The sequence below is a fragment of the Haliotis rufescens genome, unplaced genomic scaffold (genome assembly GCF_023055435.1).
Source record: "Haliotis rufescens isolate VD_foot unplaced genomic scaffold, xgHalRufe1.0.p SCAF_4, whole genome shotgun sequence".
Lineage (NCBI taxonomy): Eukaryota > Metazoa > Mollusca > Gastropoda > Lepetellida > Haliotidae > Haliotis > Haliotis rufescens.
Window position 1 is genome coordinate 39210099 of NW_025964112.1, and position 18685 is coordinate 39228783.

The 18685-nt window shown below is 42.2% G+C and overlaps 1 protein-coding gene across 2 annotated transcripts; it reads left to right on the top strand.

The window, feature by feature from the left end:
• Nucleotides 1-2290: 2290 nt before the first annotated feature.
• On the top strand, nucleotides 2291-18571 carry LOC124134662 (aspartate aminotransferase-like). Of its 2 annotated transcripts, none has more exons than XM_048382255.1 (12): nucleotides 2291-2554; nucleotides 5234-5371; nucleotides 6080-6207; nucleotides 6890-6953; nucleotides 9186-9225; nucleotides 9844-9934; nucleotides 13725-13790; nucleotides 14259-14384; nucleotides 14836-14918; nucleotides 15910-16063; nucleotides 17128-17307; nucleotides 17725-18571. In XM_048382255.1, exons 1-12 carry the CDS (start codon nucleotides 2353-2355, stop codon nucleotides 17770-17772), a joined length of 1320 nt encoding a protein of 439 aa, XP_048238212.1. In that variant the 5' UTR covers nucleotides 2291-2352; the 3' UTR covers nucleotides 17773-18571. The 2 variants fall into 2 exon arrangements, with proteins under 2 accessions (XP_048238212.1, XP_046355560.2); XM_046499604.2 differs by having other exon boundaries at nucleotides 14259-14372.
• The last annotated feature ends 114 nt before the right edge of the window (nucleotides 18572-18685 follow it).

Sequence of the window (18685 nt, forward strand, 5' to 3'; positions counted from 1 at the left end):
AATGAATGAAAGAATCAAACCCACCACAAAAGGAGGCAGGCTTGGTGGAGTTACTTCCCTTAGCTGCCAGGATCCGGAGGTCGTCACTTGTTGCCTTATTCTGCCCTTTTATCAGAAACATTTGAAGGAAAAGGCTTGAGGAATGATATCTAGTAAGGCTCAACATATATTTCTGTGGAATGTTTTAACTCATTTTTTATCTTTCCTCTCAGTTTGATCCTTCTATTTTTACACGTGTGTATAGTCGGAGATACATTTCATCTATTTTGTGAATTATGTGAAATTGGTTTGTGGGTTCGAATCCCTGTTCGCTCGATTAGGCTCGTTCGTTCGCTAAGGTAATGAGATACAGTCTACAACAAACTCGAGGTTTGAAACACACGCAGTTAACCACAGCTGGGTACATCTGTTAACGCGGACGTTTTGTAGTTCACAATAGGCAGAAACGTCCAGTCGTTGATAATGTTATCAAGATTCGCCAGCTTAATATTCACACATCTCCCTTCAAGGCTTTACCGAATATATAGTCTGTGGACCTTGCGTATTGAACTTGACGAACCTTGGGTGCTGATTTTACAAAATCGACTTTTTTTTGTTAAGCTCTAACATTTTGTGGACCTAGATAACATGTTTAACCTACTTTCCAACTTGTGACTCGTATGCTGTTTACATAAGTGTCACAATCTACACCTGACACGCAAGACTCGTCGACAGCAAACATTTGGAGTAATGTGACACGAGGCATCAGACAGACACATGGATCTCAACCCCACCCTGGGCTGAAATATATATTAAAACGCCTAAGTTTGAATTGAAGGCAGCGCCTATTCAACAGATGTTCCTGATTCTGTTTGAGCGTGAATGTTTGTTTTCTCTTAGGCTGTTTACAGGGTCTTTATTACTTTAACATATATCTACTTTAACTCATCACGTTGAACCATGGAATGTTTTCCTATCAGAAAGGAGGAGGCTCACTGAGTTAGTATTTGTACACTCTCGATATATCGAAGCCTTCGTCTTATCCAGATCTCGTTTTTTTTAAATTTTGAACTGTCAAACTAACTAATTTTGAGTCTGTTGCAAACAATATTCCATATATTTATAACCGAAGTTGACTGCAAATTCAGTTTAGGTACAGTCAACACGATATCCCCCAAAGAGTATGTATACAGCTCCCATTGCTGATGTTAACTGTTAATGTATACAACCTCGTGAAGATCCGGGGTAGAATAGGTCTTCATGCAGCAACCCATGCTTGCCGTAAAAGGCGACCATGCTTGTCATAAGAGGCGACAAACGGGATCGGGTGGCCAAGCTCGCTGACTTGGTTGATACATGTCATCATATCCCAATTGCGTAGATCGATGCTCATGATGTCAATCACTGGATTGTCTGTGCCAGACTCGATTATTTACAGACAGCCGTCACATAGCTTGAATAATGCTGAGTGCGGCGTTAAACAACAAACAAGCAAACAAACCTCCACGTATCCAGCTATGCAGCTACGGCCGCATCCATACATCCATTGTCTAATGTATACAGCTCTTGATGTATCTACCTCGGCTCCTGTCTTAAGTTTTTATCAACATTGTAATATTTCATGGCTACAGACTAAACTGGATTGTAACCGTAACTGCCTATGCCTCCCTACTCGTAAATCTCCATCTCCATAATGTTTACATGTTTATGTAAACTCATGTGTGATAAAGCTGATTGATTAATTAATTGATTGATTGTCTCATGTATTCATATCCTGTCTAAGTATACATCTCGTCTCATGCATATATTTCCTGACTTAAGTATCAGTTTTTGTGTCTGTGTGGATTTGTCACAGGACTGTATCATTATATTCTTGAATCCCACACCGCACACAGGCCGCACACACACTCAATATGCCCACGAAGCCTGTATTCATTTTATGTTATTTTCAACTTTATAAAACGAAACCAACTATTTACAAAAATAGAACTGTCGTTTTTTCATACCGCTCCCTCTTATACTCTTCTATCCTACCCTCGCAAACAGCGTCTTTGTGGAGTTGTCGCGCATCGAAAAAATCCTACCACTGCTTTCCGTCGATTGTTCTTATGTAAATTTAATGGATTGTTTTTTAATAAGAGCAACATGGAAATCATGCAAGGTTTTATTTTTATAAAATACAGCGTGTGGGTTATTTAAGGACTATGGAATTAACATCCTAAGTTGATAATTCTTTCGGTTCGTTGAGCACGAGCGACAGCTATATTACTAGTTGAGAAGAAAATAGTATAACAGCAGACGACTCCGTGCAGTCTGTAGCGAGCTATCTTTTCACATAACTTGCTGTCACTTCACCCAGCTGTATCATTAAACATGAAGATGGCGTTAGTGAAATCCAACCTCGGTGACTCTCCAGCCGCGAATCTTATGTTCAATGAAAGAATACGTCAAATGATTAAGGATGGCCAATTTGTCTATCATTTTGGATTTGGCCAAGCACCGTTCCCTGTGATTGAATCTGCACTTGACAGTCTGAAGGAAAATGCTGGTCAAAACGCTTATCTCCCGGTACAAGGTAGGGAACATAGATTTGATTTGATTGTAGGTATTAATCCTTGTCACACTTGTCATAATTTGAAGTAGGCCTACATAAGCTATGTGCTGTTGTTGAGGGAATGGTACCACTGCCACCATTGGGATGCACCTCTTGAATGCAGCATGGTGCCAATCGTTCCATAACAATGGAAAAGGAAGAATCTGGTTTCGTCAGTAATAGGCACTCTGTGGGTGGAGACCAGGGTAAAGTGAACCCTCTAACACATTCGTCTAAATGCTGTGGTTCTAAACAAAGATATATCGCCATTCTCAAACTGTCTTAACTGCCCATGACTTTTGTGAATCTTATATGTAAGTCATCTTGTACATATACATTCAAATTATTTGTAAATAAATCAATATTCCACCCTTATTGTCTTTCGATCGTTCGTTTCAAATCCAGTTCCACTTTTTTACTTGCTCGAGTTGTTAATATAACACTCGATACCCATTGTTTAACTAGATAGGCGGATTTAAATATTCGCAGGACGACGACCTCATTTTTTGCTAGTTTGTTTTCATACGACACAGGGGGTCGTCGTCTTGCGATTGAACCCTTGCAAGATCTCTGACAAATCGCTTGTGATTCACTACGTTATCGCTGGAATCCTGGTTGACGAGTAATGTTCAGAAGAATAGTTTTTAAAAAAACGACGCTGTGCGAGGGTTGCGGTCGCGCGGTACTGGGTCAACATCTGACTTTGCAATTCAATTTAAGTTGTATCATTACTGAAATTTTAACCCCCTGGTGGAAAAATGAAAGACTGGTTGAAAGTGTTATATGTTGTCCACGTTTCTGTTTTGCTGACGAAAATGCACCTAAAATATGTAGCCACATTTGATCGTACATAGATAAAGTACAGTGAGAGCTTTATTTATCATCCAAAACTGGCTCCCACAGGAGATATCGCTTGGATGAGATCAAGGGATAACTACACTGTAGATATCGCTGCAATGAAATTACATCACAAAGCTTTGCAGACCATTGTAATGTCACTGGTTACCATGACGTCACAATCAAATGACACCACTAATGTTTGCAGTACTTTTTACACTGAAGACACTGCTAATTACTGTCTACAAATTGAAAAAGTTGAAAGAATGATGTTGGATGATAAATAGAGAATCTCACCCGAGTGTCATTTGATATCAAATATATCAACACGAGTTGATAAAAGTGGAAAAATTCCGAGGCTCAAAACTGGCTCCCACAGGAGATATCGCTTGGATTAGATCAAGCGATATCTACACTGTAGATATCGCTGCAATGAAATTACATCACAATGCTTTGCAGACCATTGTGACGTCACTGGTTACCATGACGTCACAATCAAATGACATCACTAATGGCTCTGCTACTGAAGCTGTTAGCAGTACTTTTTACACTGAAGACACTGCTAATTACTGTCTACAAATTGAAAAAAGGTGGATGAATGATGTTGGATGATAAATAAAATCTCACCCTCGTGTCTTTTGATATCAAATATATCAACACTCGTTGATAAAAGTGGCAAAAGTCCTCGGCAAGCCTCGGTTTTTTTCCACTATTATCAACTCGTGTTGATATATTTGATATCAAAAGACACTCGGGTGAGATTCTCTATGTAAACTGTGTGCGAAAAAGATACTGTCTTAAATCCGAACAACGTCATGGCAGATATATTAAAATTGTACGATTATGTCTACGAAAACATTCTTGTTTATGTGGCGAAAATAAAGTTTCCTCTATGACGTCAAAACACGAGGGAGCGGTCAACATGTACAAAGACAAAAAGGGACATAACTCCGCAATGCTTAAAAACAATTGTAACTCAGTGTCGGTCATGTCCGTGGTGAGCATATGCTATGACTCAGGACAATACATTCTAGTATTCTATTGTTTATGTGTATCTACAAAGTTCCAACACTATCGATTTTGATAACCACATCGGTTTCATTTCTGGGACATTGAATGATTGTCATCCAAAATGTCCTGAAAACATATTTCAGATTTTGTGATAATATAGAAGAATTACCTATAAAGTGCCCTTTGGTCAGTTAAAACAAAATTCTTTTAGGTTTTATCCCAATTTGTAAGTAACGTTGGAATCGGTACCACAAAAGAGTAACAGTATATTACCACTAATATTCGTTGATGGTATAGAAAATGTCGATTAAAAGAACATAATGTTTGGCTTTATCACTACAACAGCTCCACAACCCCACACCCCACACCCACCAACGCACACCCAAACCCCAAGAGACCATGCCCCGCCTCCACCCATGAATCTCAAATGCTCGGCCCCTATTTTGAAACGCGCACCTGATGCAAACTTTTGTTGTCAGTGTTCTGCCAATTAAACGAAAAAATCCCTTAAAAATGGCAAATTTCTACTAGTACTTATGATATCTTAACACTTGGGCAGATTGGTAAGGACTTCGGGACTAGTGCCAATTTCGGAGGCTCTTAAAAGCAACAGCTCTTGGACAGCGGCTTGGATCAACACCAGTTAGTTGCTCAAAGTTAAACCTGGTGGGGAGTCTCCGCTTTGGACACACAAACGGACTAACCGCGGAGCCATTTGGAATTGACGCTATCCTGAGTGAATACTGTCATTCAGCCTCTGCATAGCGTTGATGCTGATGAATTTGTTGCATTTTCTCTATTCTTTGTTGCCAGGTATCCCGGAATTACGACAAGGCATCTGTAACTTCCATGCAAGATATGACTCCCTCGGCAGCCTCGACCCAAACAACGTCATTGTTGGCCCTGGCAGCAAAGAGCTCATCTACCTTCTCCTAAATGTCTTCAATGGGAGTGAGTACACTGCAAGCCATCGGGGTTTCTTGAATCAGCTCTAAAACAATCATAGGTTCAAGAAGAGACCATATAATAGACCAAATAATATGGTCAATGGCTTCTTCTGTCTAATTATCCCCAGGCGGGGCAAGCATAAGGGAAATGGGGGCTTTTTTTTATCTACTTGTCCCCAGAAGAGGCAAGCATGGGGCACTGGGGGCTTGTTCTGTATAGTTATCCCCAGAAGAGACAAGCATGGGGCACTGGGGGCTTGTTCTGTATAATTATCCCCAGAAGAGACAAGCATGGGGCACTGGGGGCTTGTTCTGTATAATTATCCCCAGGCGGGGCAAGCATGGGGCACTTGGGGCTTGTTCTGTTTAATTATCACCAGAAGAGACAAGCATGGGGCACTGGGGGCTTGTTCTGTATAATTATCCCCAGGCGGGGCAAGCATGGGGCACTTGGGGCTTGTTCTGTATAATTATCCCCAGGCGGGGCAAGCATAAGGGAAATGGGTCCTTTTTTTTGTCTAATTATTCCCCCATGGGGCACTGGGGGTTTGTTCTGTATAATGAAGGGAGGGGGTAATCATTCTAAATTATCTGTTTTGTTATTATTCACGCTTAACCAGTGGTACTCATATTGTTCAAGGAATACACGCTTTTATGAAGAACAGGGCATGTTTATGGACGTTGTCTGATATATAGCCATGTCTGTGGACAGCCGTGCTGCTGTTGGCACCGTCGTGGCCGACGTATGAACCTCAGGCGGTCTTGGCAGGGAGAAAACCAGTTATAATATCCACCTCATCTGACAACAACTGGCAACTGACACCCGAGTTGCTAGAGCAGGTGAGCTCAAACTTGCGCCTTTTGCGTGCAGTAATATTCATACCAATGTGTATCTAGGTAGGTGCAGCGACGATAAATATACTACCGCGCAAAAGAAAGTATACACTTGGAAATAGTTCCCGAAATTGCGACCCCCATGTTCCTTGAGATGTCATTATCATATGCAGGTTACCTGTTGTGAGGTACTTATTAAGATGATGCATATAATATCGCATGTGATACCCGTAATATCATCAACTATATTACCGTCGAATAACCAATTTCCCGTTTGTTTCATTTTAAAAAGAAAGGGGGGTGGGGGTGGGGGGTGCCACCCAAACCATCACAAACACTATTTGTAAACCATTGTTAATTATACTTTAACAACCAAATTATGTTAATATGGTAGGCAATGCACATACAATTTGTCATCACGTGTAAAAATGGGGTTGGGGGGAGGAGATCAACCCCAGAACCGCCCCCTCTATTGACTTGGTGTCAAATTATACGATTATGATAATTGAGATGTTTAAGCTACCCTTATTTACTATACCCCGATGTTTGTCAACAGGACATAAGAACAAAGGCATACGTTAACAAAATTATGAAATTGTAGTGGAACCTTTTTATCAGCCACTTTTCGTTTAAAACAGATAGCAACATGGCTCATTATCGTCATAATAGTCTAGTTTTTATTTGGCAGGCAATTGAGTCAAACCACGTGACCGGAAACAAGCTTCTGATTCTGACCAATCCAGACAATCCCAGTAAGTGAAATGATTCGAATGGTCAGTTGATGGCTTGATGAGTTGCCACAATTGTATACTCAAGGGCGGATCCAGCATTTTTAAAAGGGAGGGGTCCAAAATATCAAAATCCTCTCGGATAATTTTAGTCTAAAACATATTACATTTTGTTACCAAAAGACCACCCTGCCACTTCTGGATCCGCCTGTGGTATATTAATCTTTTCACCTGACGGATCAAGAATAGATGAATACAAGAGAAACTAGCAACACAACTATTCCCTGAAAGTGCACTGAAAATGTATTGAGATATATGTGAGAAACTTTAACTGTTGCATGTTGCACATGACAGATACATTTCGCATGACGTTTAAACACATCGCTCATGCTAAATCGTGCCCTCAGTGAACGGAAAACAAATAACATTATCACCATTGGATTATGCATTGGGTTATGCATGTGTACACGCGTATGTCATTTAGACAACTGTTCATGTATAGTAAAACATGTAAATCAGTGGTGCTAATATCTGAAAGTGTCCTAAGTTGGAGAACTTGTACCCAACCCGATTCACTTTTTGTGAATAAAATATATTAAAACCAAAGACTAATGTTCAAATGTATAACTGTTTACGCATAGTATACACAAAGAAAAAAGTTTAGCACACCCCTACTTCTGAACCATGACAAATGGCAAAAATCATGGCATGGGATGACTGACCACAGGAGCTGGGCGATACCAATGTCATCTGTTAGAACAAACATTTGACAACAAATGAAGAAGATATTGGTGAGTTTCGCTTGATTACGTAAACGAGTTACGTTTGATGTTTCATGTTAAAATGTTCCTTAAAGTCTCTACAGATCAGTAGCGGGTGTAACCGCCACGTGCCCGGATGACGCATTCCACCCTACGTCTCATGCCTCCAGTCAGACGTTGGATAGGTTGATGGGTCAACAACAAACACTCCTGATGTAATGCTGCTTCCAATTGGTGTAAATCTTGTACAGGAGGATCTCGTGCCTGTATGCGCCTCCCCAGAATAGCCCAAACATGTTCAAGGGGGTTCAAATCTGGGCTCAATGCTGGCCAGGGTAGGGTCGTTATTGCATTGAGCCTCATATAATCCACGACTGCATGCGAACGATGAGGCCTGGCATTGTCTTCCATGTACTGAGGTCGAGTAGCAAGAAGGTGGTTGTCAAAATGAGGAACGACGACTGGCCTCAAAACGTCCCGGATGTACTGAGCCCCTGTTAAGTTGCCCCTTATGGTGATCAAATCCAACCTGCAATCATGAGAAATACACCCCCAAACCATTACCGAGCCCCCGCCGTATGCAACAGTCGGTTTAATGTTCCTTGGGGTTTAGGCCATGTTCCGGTGCCTCCAAACTCTCGTTCTTCCATCAGTGTCGTGGAGCAGAAGGCGACTTTCGTCTGACCAGTGGGTCCGTCTCCATGTTCTCAGATTCCAGTTCTGTCGCGCAATACACTATGCAAAACGAGCAGCTTTGTGGTGATCTCTCAACAAGGGACGCTTTATGACTCGTCTAGCCCTCAGTCCTGCTGCTTTCAGCCGGTTCCTGACGGTTCTGGTGCTGAAACGACGATTGGGCAACCACAGCTGTTTCGGACGAGTACTTGTTAAAAAGGGTCCTCGGCGTATGAGACGAAGGAGGTCCCTGTCTTCGCGATGTGTCGTCACAGGAGGTCTTCCGGATCCTGGACGGTCATGTACATCACCGCCCTGAGCATGTTTCTCGACTCACCGGCTTACGACAGTGTGGTGATACCCCAAATTCCGACCAGTGGCATTACAAGACATTCCTGCGTTATGCATGCCGATTATTTGCCATCTTGTGGCGTTTGATAATCGCCTTCGTGCCATGGTCACACAATGTCATGGAAGAACTGTTTAAAACCGAATTTAAGAAAGAATTTTTAACGTTGGGATATACTGCTTTTATAGATACTCGAGGGTGGCTTGATGCACGGGCATACCATGCATGGCACGTGAGCTTTCGTCACGCATGACTGATTATATCATCTCGAGAAAACAATTCTTCCCGTAAGTTTATCTTTCATGACTGTTACAAACATGGGACCGAACAATAGTGAAATATATTAGGGTGTGCTTAACCTTTTTCTTTGTGTATATTTACGCCTGTAAGTATAAACGTACAATCAATGCCTTCATCATGACGTCACGATGACGTGCGTCTTGTTTGTATTAAAATAGCCTGTTCTTTCAGCCGGAACCAGCTACGGGGATGCCCAACTGGTTGCGTTGAGGTAATCTGCTATCCAATCAGTAGGCATAAAGTCTTTAGTCGATAGGAAAGCCTGTGTGTGTGTGTGTGTGTGTGTGTGTGTGTGTGTGTGTGTGTGTGTGTGTGTGTGTGTGTGTGTGTGCGTGTGTGTGTGTGTGTGTCTAACTGTCTGTCTGTCTGTCTCTCTGCTTGTACTGGTCCGGACCAATGCCGGCTTTATAGTGCTAGCAACTGACATACCATACCGCAATGTTAACCCTACTCAGACACAGTATGCTAACTCTGACCCAACCAGTCCCTGTTTTCCCACCTTACAATGACGAGGGCCAGGCGGGGTACAAAAGGTACCACCTTCAGTCTTATGGTAAGACACGGCCGGGATCGAACCACCGACCTTCCGCAGATGCTCTATTCACTACACCACGGATGCGGTCTCTAGCGTATTAGTGAGAAGTACATAAGTCAGTTGAACCTTTTCCCAACAACTCGGATTGTACAATTTCATGTCTCAGTTTTGTTTAATATGAGCCTGTGCTGTCTAATTCATATCTTACTGTTGGTTCATGTTAATGGACCTCTGGTATCTATTGCGTTGAAATGCGTGTCTGAGTGCTTCTAAAGTACATTTGTTTTATTACAGTAAAGCTTTCCGAAAGAACAACGTGATTGTTCTGAGTGACGAAATCTATGCGAGACTTCACTACACCCAAAGTCATGTGACACTTGCAAAGGTACGTTCGTGCATCATGTGACATACTATTCAGAAGGTGTTAATATACTTTATACACCAGAAAATGCATGCATGCATTCTTAACATTAGCATTTGGTGTGTCAAATAAGTCGGTTGATGAGGTAATACGTCCATCGTGTTCCACTAATGGTGAGGGCATACTGCATCTCGTCTTTTTGATGATGTGTGTAATGACTGTGTGCAAGTAATTGAGAGGTCGACAGTCTAGTGCTGTCTGATAGAAAAAACCAAACAAGTTTAACACACATGTATATACCAAATGGCCACAATGATCACAACATCCGTCTGGTGATGAATTGTGTACCAACATAATACGATGGACCCTTGTTCTTACAGTTTGGGGGGCGGTCGGGTAGCCTAGAGGTTAAAGCGTTCGCTCGTCACGCCGAAGACCCGGGTTCTATTCCCGACATGGGTACATTGTGTGAAGCCGATTTCTGGTGTCCCCCGCCGTGATATTGCTGGAATATTGCTAAAAGCGGCGTAAAATCAAACTCACTCACTCACTCACTCTTACAGTTTGAAGCTTTGATACAGTACACCGCAACGAATGGTGTTCAGTATCGAGATGAATTCAAATCTTCAGCATTCAACATTGTAACACTACGTGCAGAGAATGACTTTCGTTTAACTGCTTTGACTGGTCTTAGACGAGAACCCACGAGCACAGGTATGGTGCTGACAATTTTTTTAGTCGTCAGGGTGAATCTGACTTTCAAACCCACGATCATAGGATTTCGGCAAGCCTTTAGCTCGCAACTCTGCAAAGCAAACTTCATACTGAATAGGGTCTAACAGATCTGTCGCAATGTTATGGAGGTAGGTGATAGAAACCAAGTGATGTCCTTGAACCCACGGAGGGCCTCCGGCAGTGTTGACATATTCGACAGAATTGTAGTTGGGTCACATTCCGTCGCCATTCAAGCAAGCGTCAGATGACAGCGACCAATCAAATTGTCTGAACAGGGTGTCATTGTCCAAGCTGCGGTAACCGAAACAGTAGGCGTCGGATGACAGAGCTGTTTGACATTGGGTTAATTTGCTTTCCACCAAATTGTCTGAACAGGGTGTTATTGTCCTAGTTGCAGTAACCACATCTTTGTGTTGCTCCCAATAAACGATGTTTGATTGACTTGTCCGTACACAAGCTGTCCCCTGGTGTTTTCCTAACAGATTCTCGATTCGGAACATACAGCACTGGCAACCCTGCCATAACCAGGAGGGCACGGATGTTTGACCGCCCTCGCTGATGGCAATGGCAAAGACAAAAAATCTGTAACGGTGCGGTTTCAAACTCGATAAGTAAATAAATTGTTGTGCACACGATCTAAAATATAAGAACTCGTATTTGAGGGCAAGTGTCATTGGAAGTGAATTTGTCGTTAAATCAAAACGCATGCACTTTGCTGAAGCATGTAAATTGCGATGGCAATTTGGATCTCAGATCTATCAGGAAAACGCTATGGACAGCCCATTTATCTGTGTAGGGAGTCGGTAACCGCAGCTAGCTTAGTCCATGCATTGTTCGGCACAAATACCTGGTGAAACAGACACGTTCATATTGAAGAAAATGTGTCATCTGATAGTTTGGCGAACAGAGAACGCATGTGGCGGTGCGCTGTAGAAGAGTTGGTTTCCATACCCATTCTTGCAGAACAATAACTATCTGTTGTGCATATGTTTTATTTTTGTTCTCGTTGTGATGTCACGTGAGAAGGACCTAACTGACTTATGTAGAACTAGGCTGTTGTTGTTAGTGTGCAGTGATACCCTTATCAGAGCTCCAGGTAAGCTTTTGGTGTTGTGGGTATTTTACCCATGCATTTTAAAATCATTGGGTATCAGTAATTCTATCTGGGTATTCAAATTTCTGTTACCCACTAGTTTTTACACATGTGGGTATTTAAGTTAAATATTTAAACGCTATTCATCTAGTCCCTGCAAACTGGTGCCGTGTGGGTTCGAGAGCTTTACAGGACTCAAAAATACCACGATACTTCCACAAGAAAGTGTGATGGCAAATGATCATGATGTAACTGTCATCGTGGAGTTTGGCAAAGTTGACGGAATGCCCGTTTATAATTTCAAAATAAGTTGCTGATTTGCTAATCGAATACACAGGGTTACTTCACAATATTTAGATGATACGCACAAGTTTTATTTTTGTGGTGTATCTGTAATGTTCGTTGCGTATTTGATACGCTTGGATTTTATTTTAATGCGTCTTTCTGCATTTCTGATGCGTATTTCATGCAGATACGCAGCTTATCTGGAGCTCTGCCATTATCCCGGAAACCTTCTTTACGTCAGTCATTTACTGATGAGAAAGGATCGGGTGGTCAGGCTCACTGACTTGGTTGATGCATGTCATCGTTTCCCAATTGCGTTGATCGATGCTTATGACATCAAGCTCTGGATTGTCGGGTCCAGACTCGATTATTTACAGACCGCGGTCATAGAGCTGGAATATTGCTGAGTGCCGCGGTAGACAAACAAGGAAATACAAATGAACAGGTGATATTACCTCCAACCTGTGCTTCCCACCTGTGGTTTATTAATCCGGATCGCCTCTGAAAAGAAGACGAAGAAGTCTCCGTGGTCATTAAGGACAATGTAATGGCAGTTAGGTATTTCGTCTTCATCGGCAAGGCATAGTAGTTTGTCAACACACGCACACGGATAGCACGTGGTTACATAAAAAAAAGTATGAATCGGGTGCATATAATTGTTGGACCGGCAACGGAATGGAAGACAAACGAAATTACACCATACGACATATTGCATTGGCAATAGGCGAACAGCTTTACTATTCTTATTCTTATTGAACAGCATTCATTCATTACTTTATGACAGCCTCCGTGCTCTAGTGATAGTGACTGCCCGGAGAGCGGAAGGTCGGTGGTTCGATCCCCTGGCTGCGTCATACACAAGACGTTTAACGATGGTACTTGATGTTACCCTGCCTGGTAATGTGATGTATCCATGCTAAATATCTACATGGTATGTCAGTGGGCAAGCACTATTAAACCGGCAGAAGTACGGACTAGACTCGTACAAGCAGCCACTCTCACGTGAATCCACGCTATTGTATAAGTCAATAATCTTGACCGCAAAGTAAAACCCCATTTCATCTCACCTCATCTCATTTATCCGGACGATGTCATTGGGAACGGTTTGTCAAGATTAAGGAGGCTTCACTGTGTATGTCTCCTTCAACATGACAAAGGTTGAATCTATGAGTGAGTGAGTGAGTGAGTGAATGAATGCCCTTTTACGTCGCGATCAGAAACATTAAAAAATATCAGTAGTTCTTGTAGTTTTGCTGCAGAACATGATTATACCACATACGTCCCTGGTATATACTTATAATTACATATAACGCACCTTCCCAAGGCAAGGGAGTTAACCGACTCTAAAAGTTTTACAGTCAGTTAATTCACTTGCCTAGGGAAGATTCATATAACTCGGATGGGTACCATGTTTGTCCCTCGTATATACTACATATAACCGGGGTTTATACCACATGTGTCCCTGGTATATACTACACGTAACAGTGGTGTATACCACTTATGTCCCTGCTATATACTATTTATAACCGGATTTATACCACATATGTCCCTGGTTTTCACAACATGGAACAATTGTGAATGCCACATATGTCTCTGGTATATACACATGCCCCTGCTATATACAGCCGGGATGTATACGACATCTTGCTCCGGGGTATGCTATATATAACCGCGTGTACATCCCATATTGCCGTGTTTCAGCACTACCCAGAGGGAACAGTCATCAGTAGCGGGCTGTCCAAGTGGGCCAGTGCTGGGGGCTGGAGGGTAAGACTGTTTGGGTTTTTTCAGATTAAGAATAAAACATATTCAGCAACTATAATGTCTAAGAAAAGATGGTCCACCTAGGCATAGTGTGCATAGTACACACTGAACCAAAGTATATGACCACAGCATTAGGAATTGGCTCTAGTCCTATGGTCCTTGCCAAACTACCCAATAGTTAGGGTATCATAAGGACCAGTAGAAATTTGCATTTTTAAGGGTTTTGCTTTGTGTTATCCTTATAAGGACTCGTGGACTAAAAATGTTAGTTTCTACCGCTGTGACCATATATCGGTCTTTTCCGATAGTTGCACGATGCATCTTAGAGTTTATCTTTCACTTGAAGCAATGAATCACACTGCATCATTTTTACCATATGAGGCTATTTATTTTTGTTGTCAGAAATTGAGGGACATCATCAGTTGCATGTTCGTTATAAAGACAGAATGTTTGTATTCTTTTTCTTCCCAGATTGGTTATCACATATATCCATCTGAGCTCTCGTCCCTGTTGGCTGCTGTCAAGAGCGAAGCAAGCCACACCTATTCCTGTGCACCGGCGCCAATGCAGTTTGCTGCTTCAAAAGTGAGTGACGAAGTGGGGATGACGTTCCTCCACTCATATCACATCGGTGTCGCTGAAGGTGGACTTAATTCATAAACACAAGCGTTAAATTCAGGCAAACTTTGTACGTTTGACCATCGATACATGCGTTGACGGTTGTTGAAACCATTGAGACTTCTTCGTGACACTTTAAGACGGAACAGTAGCATATTTAACTAATCGTTGCACCGTTTCGCCTCCGAGACCATGCTTGCAGATTTATGTAGCACAAATCTGTTTAGGGTATTTCCTTAAAACAGACCACATACATAGGGCAGTCGTATCGTGATGACCTTTGAAACCGGGAATGTCACTTTTGTTAAATCTTACATTTTGGGGGAAGAAAATATCCATTTGGTTTTTACTTCTGATCCAACAATGAAGGAGACACGATAACTAACGGAAGAGGCATATAACAGGCGTTTATGACAGGCGTTGGTTTCAGATGTTTGGTGACCTGGCTTCCTGTGACGAGTACATCCGTCACACCTCACGGATCATGGCAGCCGTGTCCTCATTCTGTTGCAGGTGCGTGCAAAGACAAGCTTCACAATGACCGCTATTTATTGACTTAAGGATTATGTTTACATTGACCATTCACACGAGAACATGGCATCAGCAGTGTATTTACATACCTAGAGCTTTCACTCTAGAACATGGCTTCAGGATTATGTTTTACTACCAAGAGCATTCACGCTTGAACATGTGTTAATTCTGTATAAATACCTAGACCAATGCCACTTGAACATGGCTTCGGAACCATTCACACAGAGCAAACATATGTTAACTACCCCAGTAAAGCGACTTGCTCCGGACCATCTCGATTAGACAAACGCTCATATCTAGTATATTGTAAAACTGATCTAATCTCTTCACCGTCTGACCCTTCTTTATGCACCAGTGGCAGTAAGGTTTCTTTATTTGTTTGGTGTGTAATGCCGCACTCAGCAATATTCCAGCTAATATGACGGGAGGTCTGTAAATAATCGACTCTGGACCAGAAAATCAAGTGATTGACATCATGAGCATCGATCCACGCAATTGGGATACGATGACATGCATCAACCAAGTCAGTGAGCCTGACCACCCGATCCCGTTTGTCGCCTTTTACGACAAGCACAGTCGCCATTTACGGCAAGCATGGGTTGCTGAAGACCTCTACTAACCCGGATCTTCACGGGTAGACAGTTAGGGTAGGTCCTAAGTATCCTATGCTTGTCGTAAGAGGTGATGAAATGGATCGGCTTTGTAGCTTGGTGACGACCTGGGATAATATTGATAACATCCAGTTCAGACTTTTACAGGCTGCCGTATCTGGAATATTGGTGACTGTAGTGTTAAATAAAAAAAAATAACGTATCAGTTGGTTTAGTTGTGGACAGTGTTAGATGCTGGTTGCATTCATAAAAAAATCATTTGAAGCACTGCAGTTGTAATACTTGTTCAGGAATAGAGTAGAGAAGCTTGGAACACTTACAGGTTTGTGTCACCCGTGTGTCTGACCGTTTCTATGCTGTAGGGAGCTGAGGTCAGTTGGGGTGAAGATGGTGACGCCGACAGCTGGGTACTACGTGTTTCCTGACTTTGAGGTCATAAGACCGGCCTTGACATTGCGTGGTATCACCACGTGTCAGGAGATGTGTGATGCGCTGTTGAAAGAAGCATCCGTGGCGGTCAGTGCACGTGTGTGTGTGTGTGTGTGTGTGTGTGTGTGTGTGTGTGTGTGTGTGTGTGTGCGTGCGTGTGCGTGCGTGCGTGCGTGCGTTGCATGCACATATTTTTCCTGTAAAACAGAATTGATGTATTCTCACATGAACCGTGAAGATCCAGGGTACAGGTCTTCAGCAACCCATGCTTGCCGTAAAAGGCGACTATGCTTGTGGTAAGAGGCGACTAACGGGATCGGGTGGACTAGCTCGCTGACCTGGTTGATACATGTCATCGTTCCCCAATTGCGAAGGTCGATGCTCATGATGTCAATCACTGGGTTGTCTGGTCCAGAATTGATTATTTACAGACCGCCGTTATATAGCTGGAATATTACTGAGTGCGGCGTTAAACAAAAAACAAACTGTATGCTCACATAGTGTAAAACAGGGACCGAACCCCGGACCTTCCGCTTTCCAGGCGGACGCTCTACCACTTGACCACGGAGGCGGTCAGTCAAACAAAGCTGTCGTCTCAATTAGTCCAGTTTACTCCAATAAGAACACGGAAACATTGTATAGTTTTCTGAATTGATAAATGGATATAAAATAGTTGTCACGGTAAAGTGAACATAGAATGCACTTATCTTCTAGCTACATTCTTATCTTTCTGTAGAAACTGTTTAATGGTATCACTGACCTATTGTGTGCCATAGAATGTCTTTGGCCGCATGAACACTTATTTTGTGAGTTTGAATAGCGTGAACACATTACTCAAAGACTGATATCTGGTAAGATGTTCTTACTTGCGAATTCTTTTTTTTCATCGTAGTGTCCTTATGATGTCTTCCCATCCGCATCAAAGTAGTTACTATTTAGTTGCGTTACTTTTGCAGGTCATTATCATCACGAGACTTGCATTGTGTCGTTTTGAATATCAGGGTACCGTTGTACGAAACAACCTTAGCGCTACGAATTTCCTAAGTCTATGCTAAAGTATGGGAGTTACGATCACCTCAGCACTAAGATCGCTTTGTCCAACGGACCCAAGAATCAGAAATCGTTGCATGTGGAGAAACAATATTTTGCAGCTGATGGCAAGTGGTCCCGCCTATCTCCGCCCGCTGAAGGAACTGACGACCAGGTTATGCTACGTCAACTTCGACGGCACAGACGCCCTCGCCAACAGCAGAAAGCTTGGGTTAGATGCACCTCTACCAGAAGAAACCTTCGTCAAAGACTTCTGTACTTCCGTTTACGACGGAATACTGGTAAGAGACGAAAAAAAGAGGACTGTTCCTCTTAGTATATGGAACGACTCACTCATTCATAGACGCTCTTGGCATCAAATCCATGCTAAAGGTAATATTTAATAGTAATACATTACACCATCCGTTAATATATACCTTTTTCTGTGCTCAACAAAAGTAGTGTGTGGCGATTTGGGATTGTTTGTTTGTGTGTTTGTTGTATAACGCCGTACTCCAGCTATATGACGGCGATCTGCAAATAATCGAGTTTGGACCAATCATGAGTATCGATAAACGCAATATTGGGATACGATGACATACATCAACCAAGTCAGCGAGCCTGACCAATTGTTAGAAATATGCAATCCTGTTAGTGCTAATATGTCAGACTCTTATGTAAACAAAAACGTGTCTATGTGATGTCGTTCTTTGTTTCAGGCCTTAAAGAACTGGGTTTCACAACTGAAACATGTGCAAGAGTCATAACGTGTCATCACAACTTATGCTACGACCACGTGACCCACCTTACAGTGTAGTACTTTACCTTAATATGAAGTAGAAACATGAAACATGTAAATTGCTATCTGTATGCCCTTACCGATGATACTTATATCAGCTGCTCCTGAAACCCAATTTTCTAAACCTACAAATTCATTAATGGGTTTCATTGAAATCTTGTGTGGCGCTTCTGGAAGAAACACAACCATGAGAAACACACGATAGAGGTAAACTGGTGTCAATGCACTGAGACAAAAATAAAGTGTGGTCACCAAGGTAACACTTTTTACCTATGTATTCTTATATTTAAAAGCTGAATTATCTATATACCCCTACAAAAAAAACAATGTCGTTGATCACTATTGTCTTGTCAACTTTCAAACGGGTGTCTTCAGTATTTAGGCCACTGCCCCACAGTACATGTTTCCATAATTTAGTATGCACCTTGCATGCTTTGTATAGAAGCAGCTATCATTAGTTTGTACAGAACGTTTTATAAAATGATAATCCTTTAGTAATAACATCGTTTTGAATAAACATGGCATTTACAGATATAATGAGGAATTTCAAATCATCTGTACCCGTCTACTTACAATGATCCAGGTAATAATGGGAGTCTGGGCCAGGCAAACAAATGGTTGATAGCACCAGCAAGGTCCACTTCCGCCACGATATCTGAGGTCCGTACCAACCTGGAATCCACGCGTGAGTCGAAAATAGCCACGGGAACCTATCTAAGATCAAAAGCAGACGATCTAGATCTGTCGCCGACTGGTACAGACCATCTTGCAGGGAAATAAATTAATCTAGGAGTGAGTGAGTGAATATTGCTTAACGCCGCATCAGCAATTTTGCAGCTATTCCCTGCGAAAATTAATCTAGGAAGTCCAGGTGATAGCCT